The sequence below is a fragment of the Giraffa tippelskirchi genome, chromosome 2 (assembly GCF_054371585.1).
Source record: "Giraffa tippelskirchi isolate mGirTip1 chromosome 2, T2T-mGirTip1v1.2.pri, whole genome shotgun sequence".
In the NCBI taxonomy this organism is placed as follows: Eukaryota; Metazoa; Chordata; class Mammalia; order Artiodactyla; family Giraffidae; genus Giraffa; species Giraffa tippelskirchi.
The window spans coordinates 27340503-27361269 of record NC_137276.1 but is presented as its reverse complement, the minus strand read 5'-3'; the positions used below and the strand labels follow the sequence as shown (position 1 = coordinate 27361269).

Genomic DNA, 20767 nt, shown 5'->3' with positions numbered 1-20767 from the left:
AACATTTACTATTCTTTGCTTTGACTGAGAGGAGACATAGATTACAGCAACTTTTGCATTGGTTGCTGCCAAAAGGAATGGGAGGTGGGTAGGCTGGTAGACTCTTCAGGTTAAAGGAGACGTGAGTGAGCATCTTAACTAGCTCTTGGGCCACTGAGTGACTTGCCCAGAGTCCTGTTCCTCGGTAATGGCAGAGCTAGGACCACACCCAAGGCTTCTGGATTTTCCTCTCCTACCAGTAGGTCTTTCTCTGGAGGAGCTCATCATGCTCACATCTCGCTACCCTCTTAATCCATCATTTCTTCCTTGTAAAGGTCCATGAGCCCATGTCTCTTCTTCAACTGCCCACCTACTTTCCTTCCTCCTGTAGCAGAAAATGACAGTTCCCATAACCAAGACCATCCTAGACAAGTTGGGGACTCTACTTGGGGAGAGGAGAACAGGGGATGAGATATCCTGGGTAAAAAGTATTTGGGAAACTGAGTTAAATGATGCTGCCACAGTCTGCTGTCCTTGGGAAAGTGGAAGGAGAGCAGGGAAAAGAGCAGGGTTCTGTTTATACCAGGCTTCCTGTCTCAGTGGATGGGAAAGCCAAGAGAAAAGCTGACACCAGTAGGTCATTAAGATGCCACTTGTTTAGATTTCAAACACATTCCATTTCATGCCTCACAGAGGACCAGTTGACCACCCTGTGTTCCAAGCCTGGACTTCATCTGATAAATTTTTTTGAGGCAGAAGTGTCACTGGATTCTTTCATGTGTTGAGGTGTAGGCAACACCGCCTCTTGTCAAAACTATGTGGACAGTTTGAACTGTGCTCTTGTGAGCCAGGCCAGAAGAATGGCATTTCAGGGCCTGGTAAACTTGGGAGAAACTTTCTCATGTCCTTAGGAAAGCAGTGTTTCGCTCTGAAGTCAGAGGAGGTGTGTTCTAGCAAAAGCATCGAGCACAGATCTGCTTTCTCCACATGCATCAGGCCTCAGAGGAGACATCCTAGTGGACAGCCACCTTCTAGGTGTGCCATTTTATGGTGGACATGGAGGGGCAACAATAGAATTCTGTGTGCAGCACTGTTACGAAACTGTCGTCAGAATCAACAAATGTCTTGCCGGTGTTTCCTTCTTCCTAAACCCCTTTACACCAGGGTGTAAGACTCTTAAAGACCAGGAAACACCTGAGGATGTGGTGGAGACACGCTCTGAGCCAGGGATCTAAGTTTTAGCCGTGCCCTTTCTTTTGTTTTCGCCTTGTGGCTTCAGGTCCCCAGCCTCTATCTCTGTAGACAGTCTCTGGATTGTTTTGTTTATACCCTTGGCCAAGTAGACAGCATAGTAGAGCAGGGCCCAGAGAACAGGAACCAACTATGTGGCTTGAGTTTCCACTGGCAGGCGTCCTCCCGGATGTACACTGTGGGCAGGGTCAGCCTGAGTAGCAGCAAATACAATACTGTGGTTTTAGTTTCTTTGCTGAGCAGGTTTTTTTCCCTTCCTAAGTGTGCTTCTTGAGGTTAGGGACAATGTCTTATTCATCTTCATGTCTCTCATACCCAGCCCAGTGCTCGGCACAGAGATGGTGTCCAGTCAATGAGTGTGTCGCTTCTTTAGGATAAAGAAATGTTGAAAGCCACATCTTAATAGCCCTCATGCACTGTGGCCCAGAGGACATTGGAGGCTGAAGTTTATTTAAGTTATTATAAACTTATTTATAAATAAGTTATAAAACTTATTTATAAACTTATTGAAGTTTATTTAAGTTTCATATCTTAACTGTGGAATATAAAATAAACCTTTCCACCTCTATTCCCATCCACCAGTGCTGTGAATAGAATTTGGCAAAATGCTAGATGGTTACTCAGCAGTGCCCTTTCTATAGCTGTCCCTGACAAGGGACAGTGTGAATTCTAGATCCAGTCAAGATTATTAAGAGATCATCTGATAAGCAGAAAAAGATCTAGCAAATTGAAATTGCATTAGGTCACCTAAGCAAGTCACTCGTTTTCTTAAGACTGAAGAATTTTAGTAGCAGGTTTTTTAGCCTTCTTTTGAATCACGCTTTAATTAACCTTGGAGATCATGTGTTTTAAAGGGAGGATGGACTGGCTGACCAGATGCTAATCCTAGAATACGTACGGCCTTAATTATTCCAGGAACTTGCACAGAGAACCTGGTTTTATTTAAAATGTACAGCCAGTTACAGGAGAATCATGACCGTCTTATGGGCTAAATTAACATCAGAACATGGAGTGCTTCAGCTTGGACATAAGCAAGGAGGATTCTGCTCTGTTTTTCTCTCTGAGAACTCTGCTCTTTACCACTTGGCTTTATGTACTGAATCTTCTTCCCTCTTTAATAAACCATATTAATTTTCTTAAATCTGCTGTTGCATGGTTGTTTTTTTTTTTCCTCAATGGAGTAAATATTGGTACAGACTGTTTGGTGGACGATGGACAGGCAACCAGAAAGAGGGGGATAAGAAGAAAGGGTTAGTCGTCCAGTCGTGTCCGACTCTTTGAGACCCCATGGACTGTAGCCCGCCAGGCTCCTCTGTGCATGGAATTCTCCAGGCAAAAATACTGGAGTGGGTTGCCATTCCCTTCTCCAAGGGATCTTCCTGACCTAGGGATTGAACCTGGGTCTCCTGCATTGTAGGCAGATTCTTTACCAACTGAGCCACCAGAGAAGCCCTATGAGAAGAAAAGTATTTAAAAGCTATAATTTAATGTGCTAAAATTTTTTTTTTTAATTTCTTTTAGGATAAGGAAACCTGCGTGGGTACCAACAATCAAAGCTATATCTGTGACACAGGACACTGCTGTGGACAGTCTCAGTGCTGCAACTACTACTATGAACTCTGGTGTAAGTCCTTGCCTGGGGGTTTCTTGGTATCCAAGCGTCTCAGTTCACCACCTCTGCTCATTGGGAAACTGAAGGCTGGCCAGCTTTGTTCTTACTCTCTCGGTGGCAGTGTTGGTGAGCAGACTCTTTGGACACCGTGAGCTAAAGACTGGAAAATATGGTCTGAGCCCTCCTAAGAGGCCATGGTTAGCAGATCTGCTGCAGAAGCTTCTGAGTGGGATTCTCTTGGATGCCCTCTCCAGGGTGTACCAAGCAGTGACAACAACTTTTGCCCTCTCATGGGCCAGCCCAGCTGCCCAGACTCCCAATCTTTGCAAAGAGAGGTTTGCAGCAGCCAAGCTGCTGTGGATGCCGGGCTGCTCTCTGGATAGCTGTAATGCCGTTTTCTTGTTGAAAACAAAAAACAAACCAAAAAAACACCAGGACTTCCCAATTCCCCATAGATCCTCAAGGAGCCGCCTCTGTTTCTGAGGGTCCCTCTCAGTGGGATAATCTTTCCTTAGGTCGTGGCCAACAGAGCCCTCCTGGAGAGGAGGAATAGAGGTTCAGCCCCCTTTGTTCCTTCCTCAGATCGCAAACTGAAGTGTCTGGAGGGTTCTCAGTCCACCTAACCTGTTAGTGTCATCTCAAAGCCATTTTGAGTTGTCAGCTCCACCACCTCATCACTGGCTCGGTGGAGGCCAGGACCACTTGCACCTTCCTGAGCTGTCCAAGGATGAGGACATTGCCCTGGGCTTCAGGGAGTGACCTACACTTAAGAGAGTTCACTGAAGCACTTTGTACTCTGATCTTCCTGAAACTCAGATGAGACACTAGGGATACTGGACAAAGAAGAAGAGGATGGGAGCATCCTGAGGGCAGTGTTGCCAGGTGACCAGCACTACAGTGGTTCTCAAGCTGTCTGTTGATAGAGGAGGCAGTAGATTGTTTGCCCAGAGAATTATAAGCCCCCATCACTCCCTCCATGTGGAGACAACCTTTGCCCCTTGCTTCACATCCTTGCCATCACCTCTACCTCTGCCCTTCTCCCCCTTCTCCTTTCTGATCTCCCCATTCACCCCCCATCAGGTGTATGTCAGAAAGCAGCTAGAAAAGCTGTTGTTTAAAATGGAAAGGAAATTAGACTATTGGCTGGGAAGCTTCTCTCTCTGAATGCAAACGGATCTTGTTGCCCGTGGGAGTGGTTCCTACAAAAAAGATCTCTCCTCACCCTCATACTTCCTTTTTGATGACTGGCTCTTCTGCCTCTCTGAGGAATTCCAGGGGTGATTATGGGCAGACTCTTTCCTAAGGAGAGAACAGGGTTCAAAATGTCCCCATCAGTCCTCCAAGTACATAAGCAGCAGCAGCACAGGCAGGCCTGGAGTTGTTGGTGCTATTTTAGAAGGGGTGGGGCTGAGGGAACTCACTGGAGAAACACAAAGTGCCAGGCAGGTGGACAGACTGTTTAAATGTTTTAAAATGCAGATAACCACAGGGTTCAAATTCTCCCTCTCACCCCTTATTAAAACAAAAGTCAAAGCTGGGCTGCCAAAAAGCCACAGAGCTGCGGTTTGTTTTTCTGGGGCCCGGCCCAGGCAGCGTCAGTTGCGGAAAGGATGGAGTTGCTGATGGCCCCCATCTCAGATTGACAGAGCCTCCTGAGGCTTTGGCGGAACAGACTCAGTAGCGACCAGAATTGGGTCATGAATGCCAAGGCTAGAGGTGGGGTGACGGGGACAGGGAGATGCGAGACACAATTGTCAGGGAGGCAGGTGGTCTGGGAACCAGGCACTTTACCCCGCGGGCCCAAAGAAAGCCGAGGGAAGAGCTGCACAGTGGCTAATCACTTCTCCAGTCGTGGTAGCTGGGGAAAGAAGGAGGCCAGACAGAGACCAGTCTGGCTGGGGAGGAAAGACTCACCCTTGTACAAGATGGCCCGTGCTTGCCAAGTTCTCAAGGGACAGAGACTAAAAGCCCAACTTCCTCTTTGTGCCCAGAAATGGCTTTTTGGTCAGAAGATGCCCAGTGAGCGTTCCGCCTCTCTCCGGAATTCTTGAGGGCCTGGCCTCGGCCTGATGTGGAGAGGAGGGAGGTCAAGTGTAGGAATGAGCCCTTTCAGTTCTCATCGGAACTGTGCTTCTGGTCACTTTGAACCCTGTTCTCTCTAATTGCCTCTGAACTCTGCCTGAGTTGTGAAAATAATGGGCTTTGGGTTATTCTTTTTGTCTTTTTCCTTTGGAAGGAAAAGATCTCAGCCAGGAAGCCCTTGGCAGAGTTTTTGTCAGACAGAGTACCTTTTTAACCACAGTTGCCTACCGGGAAGGCCTTGGGGAAAAATAAATGCCGTTTCCATCAACCCTCATACCACTGTTAAGCTGAAATTTTCTTGTGTGCTGAGGACTGGCACACACACACATACAGAGCCCACTTTGCACAGACACACAAACACACAGAGACCTAAAACTTCAACCAGCACCCTTTCTCCCCTGTCTTTTTAATCTCTTGTAACGTAGGCCATAGTCATTAGTGGGTCTGCATCAGTTCAGGAGTGAAAGTCCTGTTTTACCACCACCATGGTTGAGGCTTTAAGACCTGGCCTTATCATCCCATGCGTTTTTATGGCTCTTGTACTTTCAATCATCGCTCAATCGTTTATTCAGCAAACTCTTATTCCAGTGGTTTCAGACTTTGGCAAGCATCTGCATTTCCTGGAGGGCTTATTAAAGCATGGATTTCTGGGCCCAAGTCCCAGAGTTTTTGATTCAGTAGGTCTGAGGTGGACCTGAAAATTTGCAATTCTAACCAAGTTTCTACTGGATGAAGTGGCCTCTTCTGTGTTAAAGCGTGTGGGGAGACAGAATCCTTGCCATCAAGAAGGGGGTCTCTAAGCAGAGAGAGGAGATAATACAACGTGCCTCATTAGTGATGCAAAGTAGAAAGTGGAGTGTGTGTGGCAGGACCACTGTGTATGTGCTAGGAGAATTTGCTTTCGCTGGACAGGATTCAGGCAGGCTGCATGGAGGTCGTGGCATTTGAGGTAGGCCTTAAAGAAAGGGTGGATAAGATTTAAACACATGGAGACGGATAGGATGACTTCTCAGGCAGAGGGACGCCAAACACCATAGGTCAAGGCTCCATGGGAAAGAGGAGAGCATGCATCACGTTAACCTTTTCCCTGGGATCGTGGGGTTCACTCAGGGGAGACGAGGTTGCTGGTATGCATAAAACTCTGCCGTGGGCTGGGCACCCAGTAAAGTCTGCACACATGTCAGCTCAGCCTGCTCTAAGGACAACCCTGCCAGATATGCATAGCCCATTTCTCAGGACCTGGAGTGTTCAGTCACCAGTCAGTCAGTTACAGTTGAGTCGTGGGGTCAGTGTGCCTCACACAAAGCCACCCCCTTCCAGAACTCTTTAAGTGCCAGGCCAGAAGGTGATGGGCGGTCTCAAATGTGCAGGTTTGAGAACTCTGCATGTGGACATTAACTCACAATTATCCTCACAATGACCAAGTAGGTAGAAACTGTTATTATCCCCATTTTACAGATGAGGGAAGTCAAGACAAAATGACCAGGGTCACAAAGCTAGGATATGAAACTTGTCCAATCTTTCTGATGAAGTTGCAAGTCCTCTGAAGTGTTCATTTCCCAAATTCATGCCTTTTCCACAGTGGAAAAGGATCTCCTGTTAAGAGCTGTCAAGGGCTAAGGAGGATACCCACCCGTCCTATGGGGTAGAAGGAGAGCTAGTGGACAGTATACTTTGGCTTCCTAATGAGGAATTTCCTGCCAATTGGGGAGTGGTGTTTTCCCAAGTTTATAGTGAACTCTGGGGCACATGACTCAGTTCCTACATTGGACTGTGATTGTTTTTAAAAACATGTTTTCCATTTTGCTTAGCATGACAAGCGTGCCCCACAATGAGGTCGCAGCTTTCAAAGGTCACTGGGGAATGTAATCTGTGGGTAGATGTGTGTTCGGGGAGGAGGACATGCTTCTGTCTTTCTCTGTGTGGCTCTTCCTTTAAAAACTTTCCTCCTTGTTTGTGAAAACTAGTGAAAAGATCAAAAGTTTGCACAACTCCACAGAGACTAGTCTAGATGGTCCCCCTTTTAAAGCTGCGGGGCCATGGCTTTGACTAGAATCCAGTAGGATCTGTTGTGTGAGGGTCGGACAAGAATGCCTTCTGTCTTCCCACATTAACTCCATCAAGTGGGACCAGTCCTTAGGAGGCTTTTCTGGACCTATGCTAATGCCCCATTACCCCACTTGGCCCCTTTTCCCACATCAGTTTTCCCCTAGTTTTGATCCATACTATCACTTTGTGATACTATATTAGAAATGCAGAAATTGGAACTCAGTTTGAGACTTTATATAATATCATACAAATGGTACATAGTAGGGAGAGTTTTTCTACCCATGCTACCACATGAAAAGAAGCAACTGATGGAATTTCAGTAAACATATGAGTTTTCTGGTGCTGTTAGGTACGACGGCGGTAACCCTGCCAAAGGTATGCCTTCTACTTGTCTCATTTCTTCCCCCAGTCTCCTTCTACCCTGCCTCATTTTTCCTTTAAAAAAAAAGACAAGACCTCTTTTTCTATCATACTTCTAGTTCAGTGGAACTTAGGCTTTTTCTGGAATAAGGATTCTCTTAAGAATCTGATGAACATTTGCAATCTTCTCCTCCAGAAAAGCCTTCAAAGGATCAGTCTGGATAGGCTAAAGGTTATGCTCAGTGATAAACAAGTCCAAACTCCTGGAGGTCCTAAAACAACAGGTTTATTGCTCACACTGTGTCCATCACAGGTTGGCTGGGAGCTTTGTTCCTACTTCTTTATCCTCTGGGTCCAGACTGACCCTGAAGTCAGTCTAGAACGTTACGACTTGCTATAGCAGAAAGGAACGTAACAGAGGGTCTCACATTAGCAAGAAATGTTCTGGCCTCTTGGTGACATCTGTCACTTTCAGTCTCAATTTGTTAGTTAGAAGTAGCCCCAAAATGTCACCTATTCATAAGGGGGCCAGGAAATTCAAGCCTACCCACATGCCAGGAAGGGGGAGAACCAGAAATATTTGGCCAACATGAAAACCATGAAAACAATCTCTGCTATAATAGTTAAGAAGTTTTGCCTTAGATCATGTATAGTGCAGCATTAAGGTTTCAAGTTAAGTTTACCTTTAGGTAAGAAACAATTGGAAAAGTGACAGAAGGCAAAAAGTAGAGTTAGGTGCTGATTATCTCATGGGAGAATGTACTTCTAAAATTATGAGGTAACACAGAAGCGTAAAGGATTGTGATATGATGCTGGGCAAGTTAATGTAGGTAATATAAAAAAGTGGTTAGCCCAGAATCTTTGAGACTTGACTCGAAAATATTCCCTGGTGGCTCAGAGGGTAAAGTGTCTGCCTGCAATGTGGGAGACCTGGGTTCAATCCCTGGGTTGGGAAGATCCCCTGAAGAAGGAAATGGCAACTCACTCCAGTATTCTTGCCTGGAGAATCCCATGAACGGAGGAGCCTGGTAGGCTACAGTCCACGGGGTCGCAGAGAATCAGACACGACTTAGGGACTTCACTTTCTTTCTTTTTTAAAATGTTCTCAGAGACAGGCCCTTCAGCAGAGTGCATTTTGCTTGCTTATGCCGCCTCCCTTGGGTGTGACCTAACCCTGCAAGGCTGGGAGCTGACCGGACCGTAGAGGCAGGAGATGTTACAGGGCAGCACTGGGAAGCCAGTTCACTCCCAGAGCTCCTATCCGGCCTCAAAACCCCTCCCTGAGGGCTCCACTAACAGTATCCAGTCTCCAGTCAGTCAGTATTGAAAGGAGAGAAGAGTTCGATGCATGAGACAAGGGCTCAGGGCCGGGGCAATGGGATGACCCAGAGGGATGGGATGGGGAGGGAGGAGGGTGGGGGGTCCAGGAAGGGGAACACATGTAAACCCATGGCTGATTCATGTCAATGTATGGCAAAAACTATTACAATATTGTAAAGTAATTAGCCCCCAACTAAAATAAATAAATTTATAAAAAAAAAAAAGAGTAAGTTAAATTAAACAGATGTCCTGTGTGACTCTGGGAAGGACCACAAGGGAGACTTCGGACTTAAACTTACGTCTGTGTTCTCTGGTTAGGAATGGGGTTTTTCTGTCTGCTGTTGGGAAAAGGGGAAAAGATCCTCTCCTCATTGTCCTCCGCCTGTTCTGTCACCAGACCTCAGCAGAAGTTTCTGTTGAACTATGACATGTGCTAAAAGCAGCAAGGTGTCACACAGTGGTGTTGCAGCCTGCCAGGGCTGGAAGGCAGTACTGCTGTCCTGTCTTTACCCCATAGGGGTGGCTCTATGGGTAGATTCAGAGAGGATACCCCTGGGGAACAGAAAGAAACACCCTGGGTGTTGCCAGAGGCCACACCCTAAATTTCAGTGGGCTCTTTCAAAATATCGTGTTCTGGTACAAACAAGAAAAAAAAATCAGGGGTTTATTCATTTGTAATTGTTTACCGGGAGAGAGAAGCTTTTTTTTTTTAATATTCAGTCTGAAAAGAGATATAGAAATACTTAACATATTCTAAACACAAACTTATAGTTAAAGAGCAGATGATTAAAAAAAAGTAACATCTGTAATGGAAAAAACTGAAGTTCCTCAGAAATAGGGAGGAAATGAAAAATAATATAATCTGGTCTCATTTAATAAAAACTCATCTTAAAATTATTCCTCAGATTTATTTTAATTGAGAAAAAGTATTCTTTTTTTTTTCAAAGAAGTACATGTTCATCTTAGAAAATTCAGGAATTGCAGATAAACAAAACATAAGAACTGGTAACAGAAAATCCTGTTGTCCAGGAATAATCTCATGATTAACTTCCTGATCATCCCTCTGGATATTTATACTTTTTTTTAAGCAAAAGTTGGGGTCATATTTTATGCTGTTTTGTAATTGCTTTTTTTTCCGTTTGGTATTTGAAACGTCTTATTATGTCAAAAATAGTATTCTGTGGATAATTTTTTTTAATGATTCATATCAGTTCATTGTATGAAGACATTCCCAGAGGAATTTTTAAATCTATTCAGAAATGTATTAATTTTTTTTAAAGCCAGAAAAAATAAAAATTAGTCACAGATATTCTTAAGTTTTAACTTACTTTGTTTCTAGTTTTATAATTTGAAAGAAGAAAACAAAAATTGGGAGAAGACGACAAAAGAGGCAAGAATATACAATGGAGAAAAGACAATGTCTTTAACAAGTGGTGCTGGGAAAACTGATCAACCACTTGCAAAAGAATGAAACTGTAACACTTTCTAACACCATACACAAAAATAAACTCAAAATGGATTAAAGATCTAAACGTAAGACCAGAAACTATAAAACTCTTAGAGGAAAACATGGGCAAAACACTCTCCGACATAAATCACAGCAGGATCCTCTATGACCCACCTCCCAGAATATTGGAAATAAAAGCAAAAATAAACAAATGGGACCTAATTAAAATTAAAAGCTTCTGCACAACAAAGGAAACTATAAGCAAGGTGAAAAGACAGCCTTCAGAATAGCAGAAAATAATAGCAAACGAAGCAACTGACAAAGAATTAATCTCAAAAATATAGGAGCAACTCCTGCAGCTCAATTCCAGAAAAATAAAGGACCCAATCAAAAAATGGGCCAAAGAACTAAACAGACATTTCTCCAAAGAAGACATACAGATGGCTAACAAACATATGAGAAGATGCTCAACATCACTCATTATCAGAGAAATGGAAATCAGAACCACAATGAGGTACCATCTCATGCCCGTCAGAATGGCTGCTATCCAAAAGTCTACAAGCAATAAATGCTGGAGAGGGTGTGGAGAAAAGGGAACCCTCTTTCACTGTTGGTGGGAATGCAAACTAGTACAGCCACTATGGAAAACAGTGTGGAGATTCCTTAAAAAACTGGAAATAGAACTGCCATATGACCCAGCAATCCCACTGCAGGGCATACACACTGAGGAAACCAGAATTGAAAGAGACACGTGTACCCCAATGTTCGTCACAGCACGGTTTATAATAGCCAGGACATGGAAGCAACCTAGATGCCCATCATCAGACGAATGGATAAGGAAGCTGTGGTACATATTCACAATGGAATATTACTCAGCCATTAAAAAGAACACATTTGAATCAGTTCTAATGAGGTGGATGAAACTGGAGCCTATTATACACAGTGAAGTAAGCCAGAAAGAAAAACACCAATGCAGTATACTAATGCATACATATGGAATTTAGAAAGATGGTAACGATAACCCTGTATGCAAGACAGCAAATGCATATGCAGATGCATAGAACAGTCTTTTGGACTCTATGGGAGAAGGTGAGGGTGGGATGATATGGGAGAATGGCATTGAAACATGTAAATTATCATATGTGAAACGAGTCGCCAGTCCAGGTTCAATGCATGATACAGGTTGCTCGGGGCTGGTGCACTGGGATGACCCAGAGGGATGGTATGGGGAGGGAGGTGGGGGGGTTCAGGATGGGGAACACATGTACACCCATGGCTGATTCATGTCAATGTATCGCAAAACCAATACAATATTGTAAAGTAAAAATAAATAAATAAATAAATAAAACTGGGGAAAAGAAAAAAAAATTGGGAAAAATTAAAATTTCTTCTCATAATCCCACAACTTGAAGATGTCACTGTTTTTGTGTTTTTCTTTCCAATCTTTTTTCCCCCTCTAATCTCTATTTATTTTTTAAAGCAAAATTGCTCATTCATTAAATTAGAAGCCTTTTCTGTATACATTTGAAGATTGGAGAGGGGGTCTTATATTAGGGTTTGCCAGGATTCTCTTAAGTGTGATCAAAGAAAACATCAGTGGGAAATGAGAAGAAACAGTCCACCTGGGGAAAAGAGAGCTGTGGGCTTCTCCCCTGCTCCTCTACTCCTCTCTGGAGCCAGGAGGAAGGGGAGACCAGTGATGCTCCCCAATGTAAGCCAGCTGCAGGCAAAGCGAGGTGGGGGAGTGGATTGTTTGTGACGATGTGAGATGGAATTGTACCAGCTCATATCAAGAGCAGAGGAAGTTGTTTATACTCTCCAGGGAAGTAATGGGCTGAGGCAATTAGAATTTTTCCACCTCTAACTTTCGTGACTCCTGTATGATGGAGGCAAAGTGGTAGAGGAAAAAACTTTTATCACGCTGTCCCTCTGGGGTCCTCTGCAACTGCTTGTCTGCTGAATTGTGGGGATTCTGAGGGGCTCTTCATTCTTGGTGGGGAGCCTGGGAGCTATCCTTGTGGGCCAGGGCTGGGGAGGGGAGGTGGGCACCAAGAGGGGCTGAAGCATTTTCTCAAATCTCTTAAGAGAGGAAGGGCACATTGTCCTGAAAGGTAAACATACTTAATGCCCACCAGACCTAAAATATAGGAGAACCTGGGGTGCTAGACCAACACCTCAGCACTCCTCCCCTCCCCCAAGAGCCTGGAGGCACCCCGGAATGAGTAACCTCTTTTAGGGTTACTTTTCTTAACATTCCTGCCCTCCTCCACCCCACATATCTTTCACTCTGGTACAAACATTTATGAAAATTGAATATAGGTTCTGAATGTAACTGCCGGGCAAGGCTCAACAGTGCTAGCTTCGGCCAGGTGCACACCGTCCCAGAGTCTCCCTGTGCTGTGAGCGGCACCTCCAGCTGGTGTCCCACTGGCGTTCACGGTGTGCCTGCCTCTCTCTGTCTCTCCTCCTCTCCCAGGGTTCTGGCTCGTGTGGACCATCATCATCATCCTGAGCTGCTGCTGCGTCTGCCACCACCGCCGAGCCAAGCACCGCCTTCAGGCCCAGCAGCGGCAGCATGAAATCAACCTGATCGCCTACCGGGAAGCCCACAATTACTCAGCGCTGCCATTTTATTTCAGTACGTACTACAGAAGCCACCAAACCCACTCTTGGAGTGGGGGGGCGGGGGGGGGGAGGCTAGGACACACAGACTGTGGGCCTCAAGGGTTGGCCTCTTTATTCCTAGAGCAGGGTCTCAGAAGTGGGAACAAGAGGGTGTGCACCTTGAGCACGGAGAAGCCAGGGCTGTGGATGTAGCCCCTGGGCCATTCCATTCCACTCTGGCTGGGTTCTCACTGCATCTCTGCTCCTTTAGATTTTTGTTAGGCGGGTTGTTGAATGGTGTATGATGTGAATGAATTGAGATTTCGAGGTCAGTGGCCTTGAAATCTCCATTTTGCTTCCTGCCATGGGATATGCCTAAGCAGAGGCTGCCATAAAAAGGGCAGGAGTGGGAGGTGATACTGGGATTTCCTGAGAACCAAGAAACTCGGTGATTCACTGAAGGGCACACTCACCTGACTTCCCTGGAGTTCCTTCCACTGATCTCTCAAAGGATTGGTGGAGGCCCAGTGGTGCAGCCTGTCCAAAGGCATTCTGCAGTGTGTTCTACAGAATAAAATAGTCGTAAATTTGGAATTCCTCATCTAGAAGAGTTAAGTACTTAGCACAGTGGCCGGTGTATAGAAGTGCTCAATAAATGCTAGCCATCACTGTTATAATTAGATCATCTGTGTCTCAGAGCAGAAGATTACTCACCTGCCATATTCCTAATAAGCCTTGATGACAGGTCCCTCATCCTGCATTGATAAGCCACCTGCTGTTGGTCTGAAGCAAGATGAGGTTTGGTGTGTCTTTCCAGCCATACTAGGGTGAGAGGCAACACAGATTTCCAGCCTCCCAGAGAAAGGCTCTCTTCATGATATACTTCTGGAAAATCGGGGAAGTGGGTGCAAAGTGGGAGAAAGAAGTGTCACGATGTTTTAAGTTAGGGCCCCTAACCCCCAGGCCTGTGGGATACAGATGGCAGACACAATCCAAGCCAGAAACACGAGACTTGGGTGCATGTGGAAACAGGTCCCTTCCAGACAGAACTCTCTTGGCCGCTCACCATATTTGCTGAACCTCTGCCTTAACTCCAGATGAGCAGAAGTCCTTACCTGTGAAGCAGCTTTAGGGGCTCTCAGATTTCAAGAAGCTAGCATAGGTTGGTCTTAGTCTGTCCCTCTTTCTCTGCAAAGTCACTCACAGCCCTTTGTCCTGCCTGCACCTGAGAGTTGTCTCTTGGTGGGTGTGCTGGGGGTGGGATGAGATACACGTTCAGTGTGGGCCTGCAGTCTGTCCTGTAACAATTGCCAGTGCAGTAACTTCTCCTCCCTACCTCCCCGTTTTAGGGTTTTTGCCAAACTATTTACTACCTCCTTATGAGGAAGTGGTGAACCGACCTCCAACTCCTCCCCCACCATACAGTGCCTTCCAGCTCCAGCAGCAGCAGCAGCAGCAGCTACCTGCACAGTGTGGCTCTGCAGGCAGCAGCCCCCCAGGCACCGATCCCACCAGGGGCTCCCAGGGGGCGCAGAGCAGCCCCTTGTCCGGGCCCAGCAGAAGTAGCACGCGACCCCCAAGCATCACTGACCCTGAGCCCTCCGACGTGCCAGCAGACCCAGCAGCCACCAAAACCCCTGGCATGGAGCCCAGCGGCTCTGTGGCTGGCCTGGGAGAGGTGGACCCCACGGCCTTTCTGGACAAGGATTCCGAATGTAAGGAGGAGCTTCTGAAAGAGTACAGCTCCGAGCAGGGCAGTGCCCTCCCTGACAACAAAGACAAGACACCCGGCAGACACCGCCGCTTCACGGGTGACTCAGGCATCGAGGTGTGTGTGTGCAACCGGGGCCACCATGACGACGACCTCAAAGAGTTCAACGCGCTTATCGACGATACTCTGGATGGACCCCTGGACTTCTGCGACAGCTGCAACGTGCGGCCACCTGGAGACGAGGAGGAAGGTCTCTGCCAGCCCTCCGAGGAGCAGGCCCGGGAGCCCGGGCATCCACACCTGCCAAGGCCGCCTGCCTGCCTGCTGCTGAACACCATCAACGAGCAAGACTCCCCAAACTCCCAGAGCAGCAGCTCTCCCAGCTAGAGCAGGTCCTGCCTACACCTGAGAACTTGGCGATGCAACCAGGGTAGGGGAGAACATGTGAGAAGCATTAAGTAACTCTTTTCCTCCCCCCCACCCCCTGCTCCTGCATTTTCCTGCATCTCCAGGTACAATTTGGGGTGTGGGTGGCTTGCCCTCCTACAGAAGCACAGTGCCATGGAGGGCTGAGAAGTTATCCTGTGACTCATTCCTCATACCCCACCCCATTCCCCTTTACCTCTTTTAAAGTCATATCTCACTACCTGCTTGGGTCAGAGAGATGTGTGTTCAGAAGCCCCCAAGAAGGGGATGAGACCGTGCCCTGAGGTGACTCTTGGTGATGGAATGGATGTGCTTTCCGGTGTTAGTTTATGAGAACCGTGCTGCATCTCTGTCCAGAAGAGGTGGCTGGTCTCAGCCCTGGATGAAGAAGGAAGCTCACAGAGGCCCAGGGATTGTCGCCCCTTGCTACCAGCATCTGTGGAGCCAGAATTGTGCTCTGCTGTGGTGGGGAGGAGAGTTGACTGGCAGTTGTGTGGTAGGTTGGTAAGGGACTTGTACTCTCCAATTCCAGGTGACGAGCTCGCGGTGCCAGGGTGTCCTGGAGGGCCCTTCCCTTCCCAGCAGGATCTGGCTGGCCGCAGGCTGGTTCCAGGCTGGAAGATTATATACCTGCCTTTGGTTTTGTTTTGTTTTTTAAAAAAAACAACAACAACAAAAGCAAGCTGAAAACAAGAACTTGACCAGTGGGCAGGCAAGAATTCTGTTTTGGAAAAGGGAAGTTTGTGTCTTTTTCTCAACTTGGCCTTCAAAGAGCCTGGCTATAGTTGAGCCAGGAGATACATAATGTGCAGGCTTGGGTGGGGGCTGTCTCTGGAACTCCTGTGGGGTGAGCAGGAGGCCCTGCAGTGTGGCAGCGGATGGAGGTGCAACTTCCCATTGTTTCTGCCCTTTGATCTGCACCCACTGGTGACCAGTGCCCTCCCCCTGTCCCAGACACACGTCTGCTGGCCTTCCCGTCTCACTGTTCTCTACGAACAAATGAGGAGGCTGTGGGTCCTGAGAAAGGGCAGGCCCACAGTCTGGCTCTCACAGTATTTTCTCTTGATTCTGAATAAGTTGTTTTATTTGTTTGTTTTTTCAAACTGACCACTTGGAAAAAAAATGCCTTGGTTATCTGTGGTTTTCATGCCCTTTGCCTGCTCCTCACCGCCCCTTGAGTGGGGTATCTAATTTTTGTAGCCTATGTAAAGAGTCTCAGTGGCCCAGATAGGAGGGTGGAGGCAGCCCTCCTGAAGGACCACAGGATCCTTAATTCCTGTAGTTTTGCTTCAGAAACCAGGTGAGCTTTGATAGGGAAAATCTAAATGGAGAAAGCAAAGTGCCGAAACTAACATTCCCTGCCCAGCCCTGTTCTCATGAAGAGCTTGGTTTTTCCTCCACTCTTGAATGATGATATTCAGAGTAGGCGTTGATGTTTTGGTTAAGAAAGGAAGGTATATATCTGTATATATATGAATACACGCGTATCTATGTGTATGTGTATATATATGTACATGTATATAAACACATACACACAAAATATACAAGTCTGAGGCTGTGAGGTGAACAAGTGTCTGCATTTGGAGTCCACAAAACCAAAATCCATGTTGAACAAGTGCAGTCTGGATACGATGACTTTTCCAGTAACCTGTGTGTGTCTGTCCATTGTGTGTGAGCCTTCAGCCCTGTTTTCCTGTGAATATACTTTGAACGGCAGCCACTCCGCTCACATTACCCATGCGTTTGGAGCAGGCACGGCCCTCTCAAGGTAATTTATTTTACGCATTTACTGTTTACTGAGCAAATGTCTGACTGTGCACTTGGGTGTACTCAGCAGTGCTGTTGATGGCAGTTCCCACGTTTGCCAGAGATACTGTGCTCCAAGTAGAGGTTTTACTCTACCCCTCACTGCAATTTGCACATTGTTCCATGGACACGCGGAGGCCTGTGTCCTGTTCCCTGTAAGCGGAAAGTGCTCTGAACCTGTCCGCTTTCCCCGGCTGCTCCCAGCCCTTGGCATCGGCCCCCAGGAGGGTCCAAACCCCCTCGGGACAGAGAGCCAAGGTGGAACCTCAGTCAGAAGCTTGACTGGATCTTCAGGGTCAAGCTCAGACTGGCTTTGGCCCAGGCATCGGCCCTACCCAGAATTGCCAGGAGGCTTTGGCGGCCACCACAGTGCCCTAGGGCTTACCTCCCTCTACTGAGGTCCAGCACATGGCCGACATGTGGCCAGAGCAGGCAGGAGTGTGCCTGCAGCCCCCCTCAGATGCCTTTCCTGACGCCTTTTTTTTTTAATCCCAAACAACTCACTGAAGTGTCTCAAAGGCTGTCAAGTTTTACCAAAATGAGCCCTGTTTGAGTTAACTTGTCAAAGGGGTGGATTCTGGCCCTCTGAAGATTCCTTCTCCAGTCAGAGTGGGGAACTGGTCTGCAGGTTTACTGCTGGGTTCACTGCAGTGTCTGACCCTAAAGGCATGAGAAGAAGAAAACAAAAATGCTGCAGGTGGAGCAGGACTTGAGTCCAGCGTCACCGCCTGGCCCCTGCTACACGAGGCTGCCCTGCACATGGAAGCACAGCAGTAGGGAGCTGAAGGACCCTTGAGGGGCCGGGGAGATTTGAGGGAGCCTGGTGTTCCAGGCAAATGAGAAGAAAGGGATGGGTCAAGGGTTTGGTGCTACAGTCGGAAGATTTGCAATTGCTAACACATTCCTGTGTGAGGCACATCACCCTTTGTCAGTTATTGTGAATATGTGTATTTTAAGCAATAAGATTCAGCTGGTCAGACTTTTCTGGGCAGTCTCGGTGACGCATTTCCTGTGCTGTGATTGTTCTGAAGACAGAGTGGCTCTAACCACTGTGAGAAGCCCAAATAAAATCCATCCCCAAAATCTGATTACGCTTTTTCCTTGCAATGCTTGTTCCTTTTTCCTCCTCCCCTTGAGATTCCTCACCTTCTCCACATAGAGGCCAAGAGACATCACAGCTGTCAGGACAGGCACCTGGGCTGAGGGCAAGCTGGGTAAGGGTTGCTGAGGGCACTTTCTGTCCTCAGGACTTCCCCCCAAACCCCTTGCTCTGCCAAGAGGCTATTTCTGAGTTCTTCATAAAGTCCTACAAATGGGTTAAAAGCAGACCCCCCCCCCCCCAAAGCAGAAACACATTTTGTTAGAGACTCCTTAGCTAAGACATGACATTTAAAGGAAGCAAGCCCTTCTGGGGAACTCTTGTATTGGTACAGTAGAGTTGTGGGTGGGTGCTTGGCCTTGGAATTTAATACACAAAATGCAGCATGGAGTCCCTATTTTGTGCTCAGCACTGTGCTGGATCCTGAGGCGAATGTGAAAGAAATGTGTAAGACAAGGCCCCTCCTTCTAGAAGTTCAGTTAAACAGTGGAGAGGACGAAGCAAACTCATGTGAAATAGCTAACCAGCAATGTGCGGGTGGTTGAGAGGAAGTGGGCACTACAGATTCAGAGAAGCTTGAGGAGCATGGCGGGTAGTTTAGGGCTTGCATTCCAGGCAGGAACCACAGAACTGATTTTCAGGTGGCTGGGAGCCACTGGTGTGCCAACATCTGCCATCATGGGCCCATGAGCCTTCCCTCAGACTTATTGTCACTTTACCCTCTGCTTAAGACTGTCCTCTTAACACTTTGAGTCAATGGTATTAAAGTCCCTTCTCCAAGACTGGGAAGGAACAGCCTTCTGCCTCTACCCAGAAAGGGGGGAACACCCCCACCCAGCGAGACTTCTCTGGCTGCCACATGCAGGTGGGCAAAGCAGGATGATGAGTACCCACAGAACCCTCCTGTGAGGTCTTGCCTCCTCAGATGGAGTGATGGGCCAGTAGGGTATGCTGGCAGAGAGTGTTGTCTTCTCTAGCCCCTGGGTTTGCCCAGCAGTCAGCCCTGTGGTTTCTGAGAGTCCAGTAAAGCCAGGCATGCTCCCATCCCCATCTGACCCCAGGCCAGAGGATGCTGCCCTGGCCCTTCAGTGACCCTGGTGGGATGGTTGCCGCCTAGTTCCTTCTAAGCTGTTGGGCTCCTCTAGGTAACCCCAAGGGAGCCATGTTCGCATCTAGGGACAGTTCTGTTCTGAAGGCACAGGAAGGAACTGGCAGAGTACTCATTCTTAGCTTCTTAAGCTAAGGTCTGAATGGCACAAAAACAAAATGGTACAGCTATTGCGAGTTGCATACCAGAGGCTGTCCATGTACTCTTACTGTCCAGGTCATTAGCGAGCCCCTCACAGCACCCCAGGCTTCTGGGTCACTGAGTTCCTGATTTCTCGAATGAGGTGCAGCATTTGCTGTCTTTACCACCCCTGGTGACCAAGTTCAGGTGGAGACCATACCAGTGCCTTGAAAGCACAAAACAGTAGATTTGATGAACAAGAACTTCAAGAAACACCGGCTGTTGTCCAGTTTCCTATATTTTCAGCCAGGGTGGGGGGTGGCAAAAAGCAAGATTCAGCTCAGGAAAATGAGCGGGAAGTGGGTTTGGCTGACTGTTGAAACCTGCTGGAAACCTGGTTTTCATTGGAAAGGGCTGTGGGTCCTGGGAGATGTTTGGGATACAGTTCCCAGCTGGGACAGGCGACTGGCCTGCCTTAAGAGCTGAGCGCTTATGAGCACCTACCATGTGCTAGGCATTGGGGATGCAAATATGCCCCTCTTTAGAAGAGCTAATAATAGTCTAGCAAGGGAGAAAGGCACATGAACAGTTTTAGCAATACATGGTAAGTACCATGAAGCATGTGTACACAGGATGCTGTAGAGGAGAATGTAGCCCACCTGGGGGTTCAGGGCAGCCTTCCTGGATCTGGGACCTCTAAACTGAGCTTGCCGGGTAAAGAAAGGTGTAAGGGCAATTCCAGGCAATCAGTCTGCAGATTATTGAATGCCTATTGTATGCCAGGTGCTGAAAAGCACAAAAAAAGTGTGGGAAACCTAAAATAGGAGAATGTGATGTCGTGTCTAAAATTGTGAGCGGCTTCATCCCTCTAGGTAATTGCCTTCTGGAAAGTGACAGAAGATGAAACTGGAGAGGTAAGCTGGTAATAAAAAGATTTTAATGTGTCCTTATTTCTTGACTTTATTAACACCAGGTCTTTAGTATAGGTCTTACCTATATCTTCTTATTTTAGCCTCAAAGCAGCCCTCTGAAGTATGGACTGTTAATTATTCCTGCTTTATTAACGGGGATGAAGCATTCAGAAGGGTTAATTAACTGGTCCAAGATCACACAGCTGGTGGAGTTGTGGTAGAGCCAGGATTAAAACTCACATCTATTGATTGCCGAACTACTGCTTAACTAGTTGGCCAGAGAGTGGAGAGTTGTATCATTTGGGCTCACAAGCCACGTGAAGAACTTTTTCTTTTCAAAGGTGAGAGGGAACCACAGAAAGATGTGTTGAGCAGGGGAGTAACGTGGTAGCAATTGAATCAGACACAGCTTCCTCTGGAGCTACTTTATTCCCTCTTCCTCTCCCCTTGCCTCATTATAAGCCCCCACAGAGGCCCCACACCCAGCCAGCTTTCACCTACCAGAGCCCCTCAGTGCTGAAATGGAAGGTGGTATCTGCTTCAGTAACCCCTTGGAAACACTAAAATATTCAGGAGTTATTTGGACCTTTGTATCTTTTCCTTGAAAGAGTGTTTTGCTCTTCCTCAGAGATTTAAAAAAAAAAAAAAGCTTTTGTGGCAGTTGAGAGGGAGAAGAGGATTTTTGTTTGAGCTAAAATTTCTCCTCTTTCTGTATGAGCCTGCTCCTCGCCACAATTTAACCTTCCATTGTGCATCTTCTTACTAAGGAGTCTCAAGAAACCTAATCCCACTGGAAAATGTTACAAAACACCCTGGTGTTGGAACTGTGAAAAGTTGTCTTTGGGGTCTCTACCCACTTCCCAGCTGCCAGCCTACCTTGGC

At 47.0% G+C, this 20767-nt stretch overlaps 1 protein-coding gene across 4 annotated transcripts in view; it reads left to right on the top strand.

The window, feature by feature from the left end:
* The window catches only part of LOC145527233 (WW domain binding protein 1-like), a 44062-nt gene extending 26327 nt beyond the window's left edge, over positions 1–17735 (top strand). For all 4 annotated transcript variants that reach the window (XM_081544884.1, XM_081544865.1, XM_081544855.1 and 1 more), the window contains 3 exons: positions 2752–2854; positions 12577–12738; positions 14054–17735. In XM_081544884.1, the coding sequence (XP_081401010.1) occupies positions 2752–2854; positions 12577–12738; positions 14054–14802 (1014 nt within the window). In that variant the 3' untranslated portion in view covers positions 14803–17735. The remainder of the gene's footprint in view (positions 1–2751; positions 2855–12576; positions 12739–14053) is intronic.
* The last annotated feature ends 3032 nt before the right edge of the window (positions 17736–20767 follow it).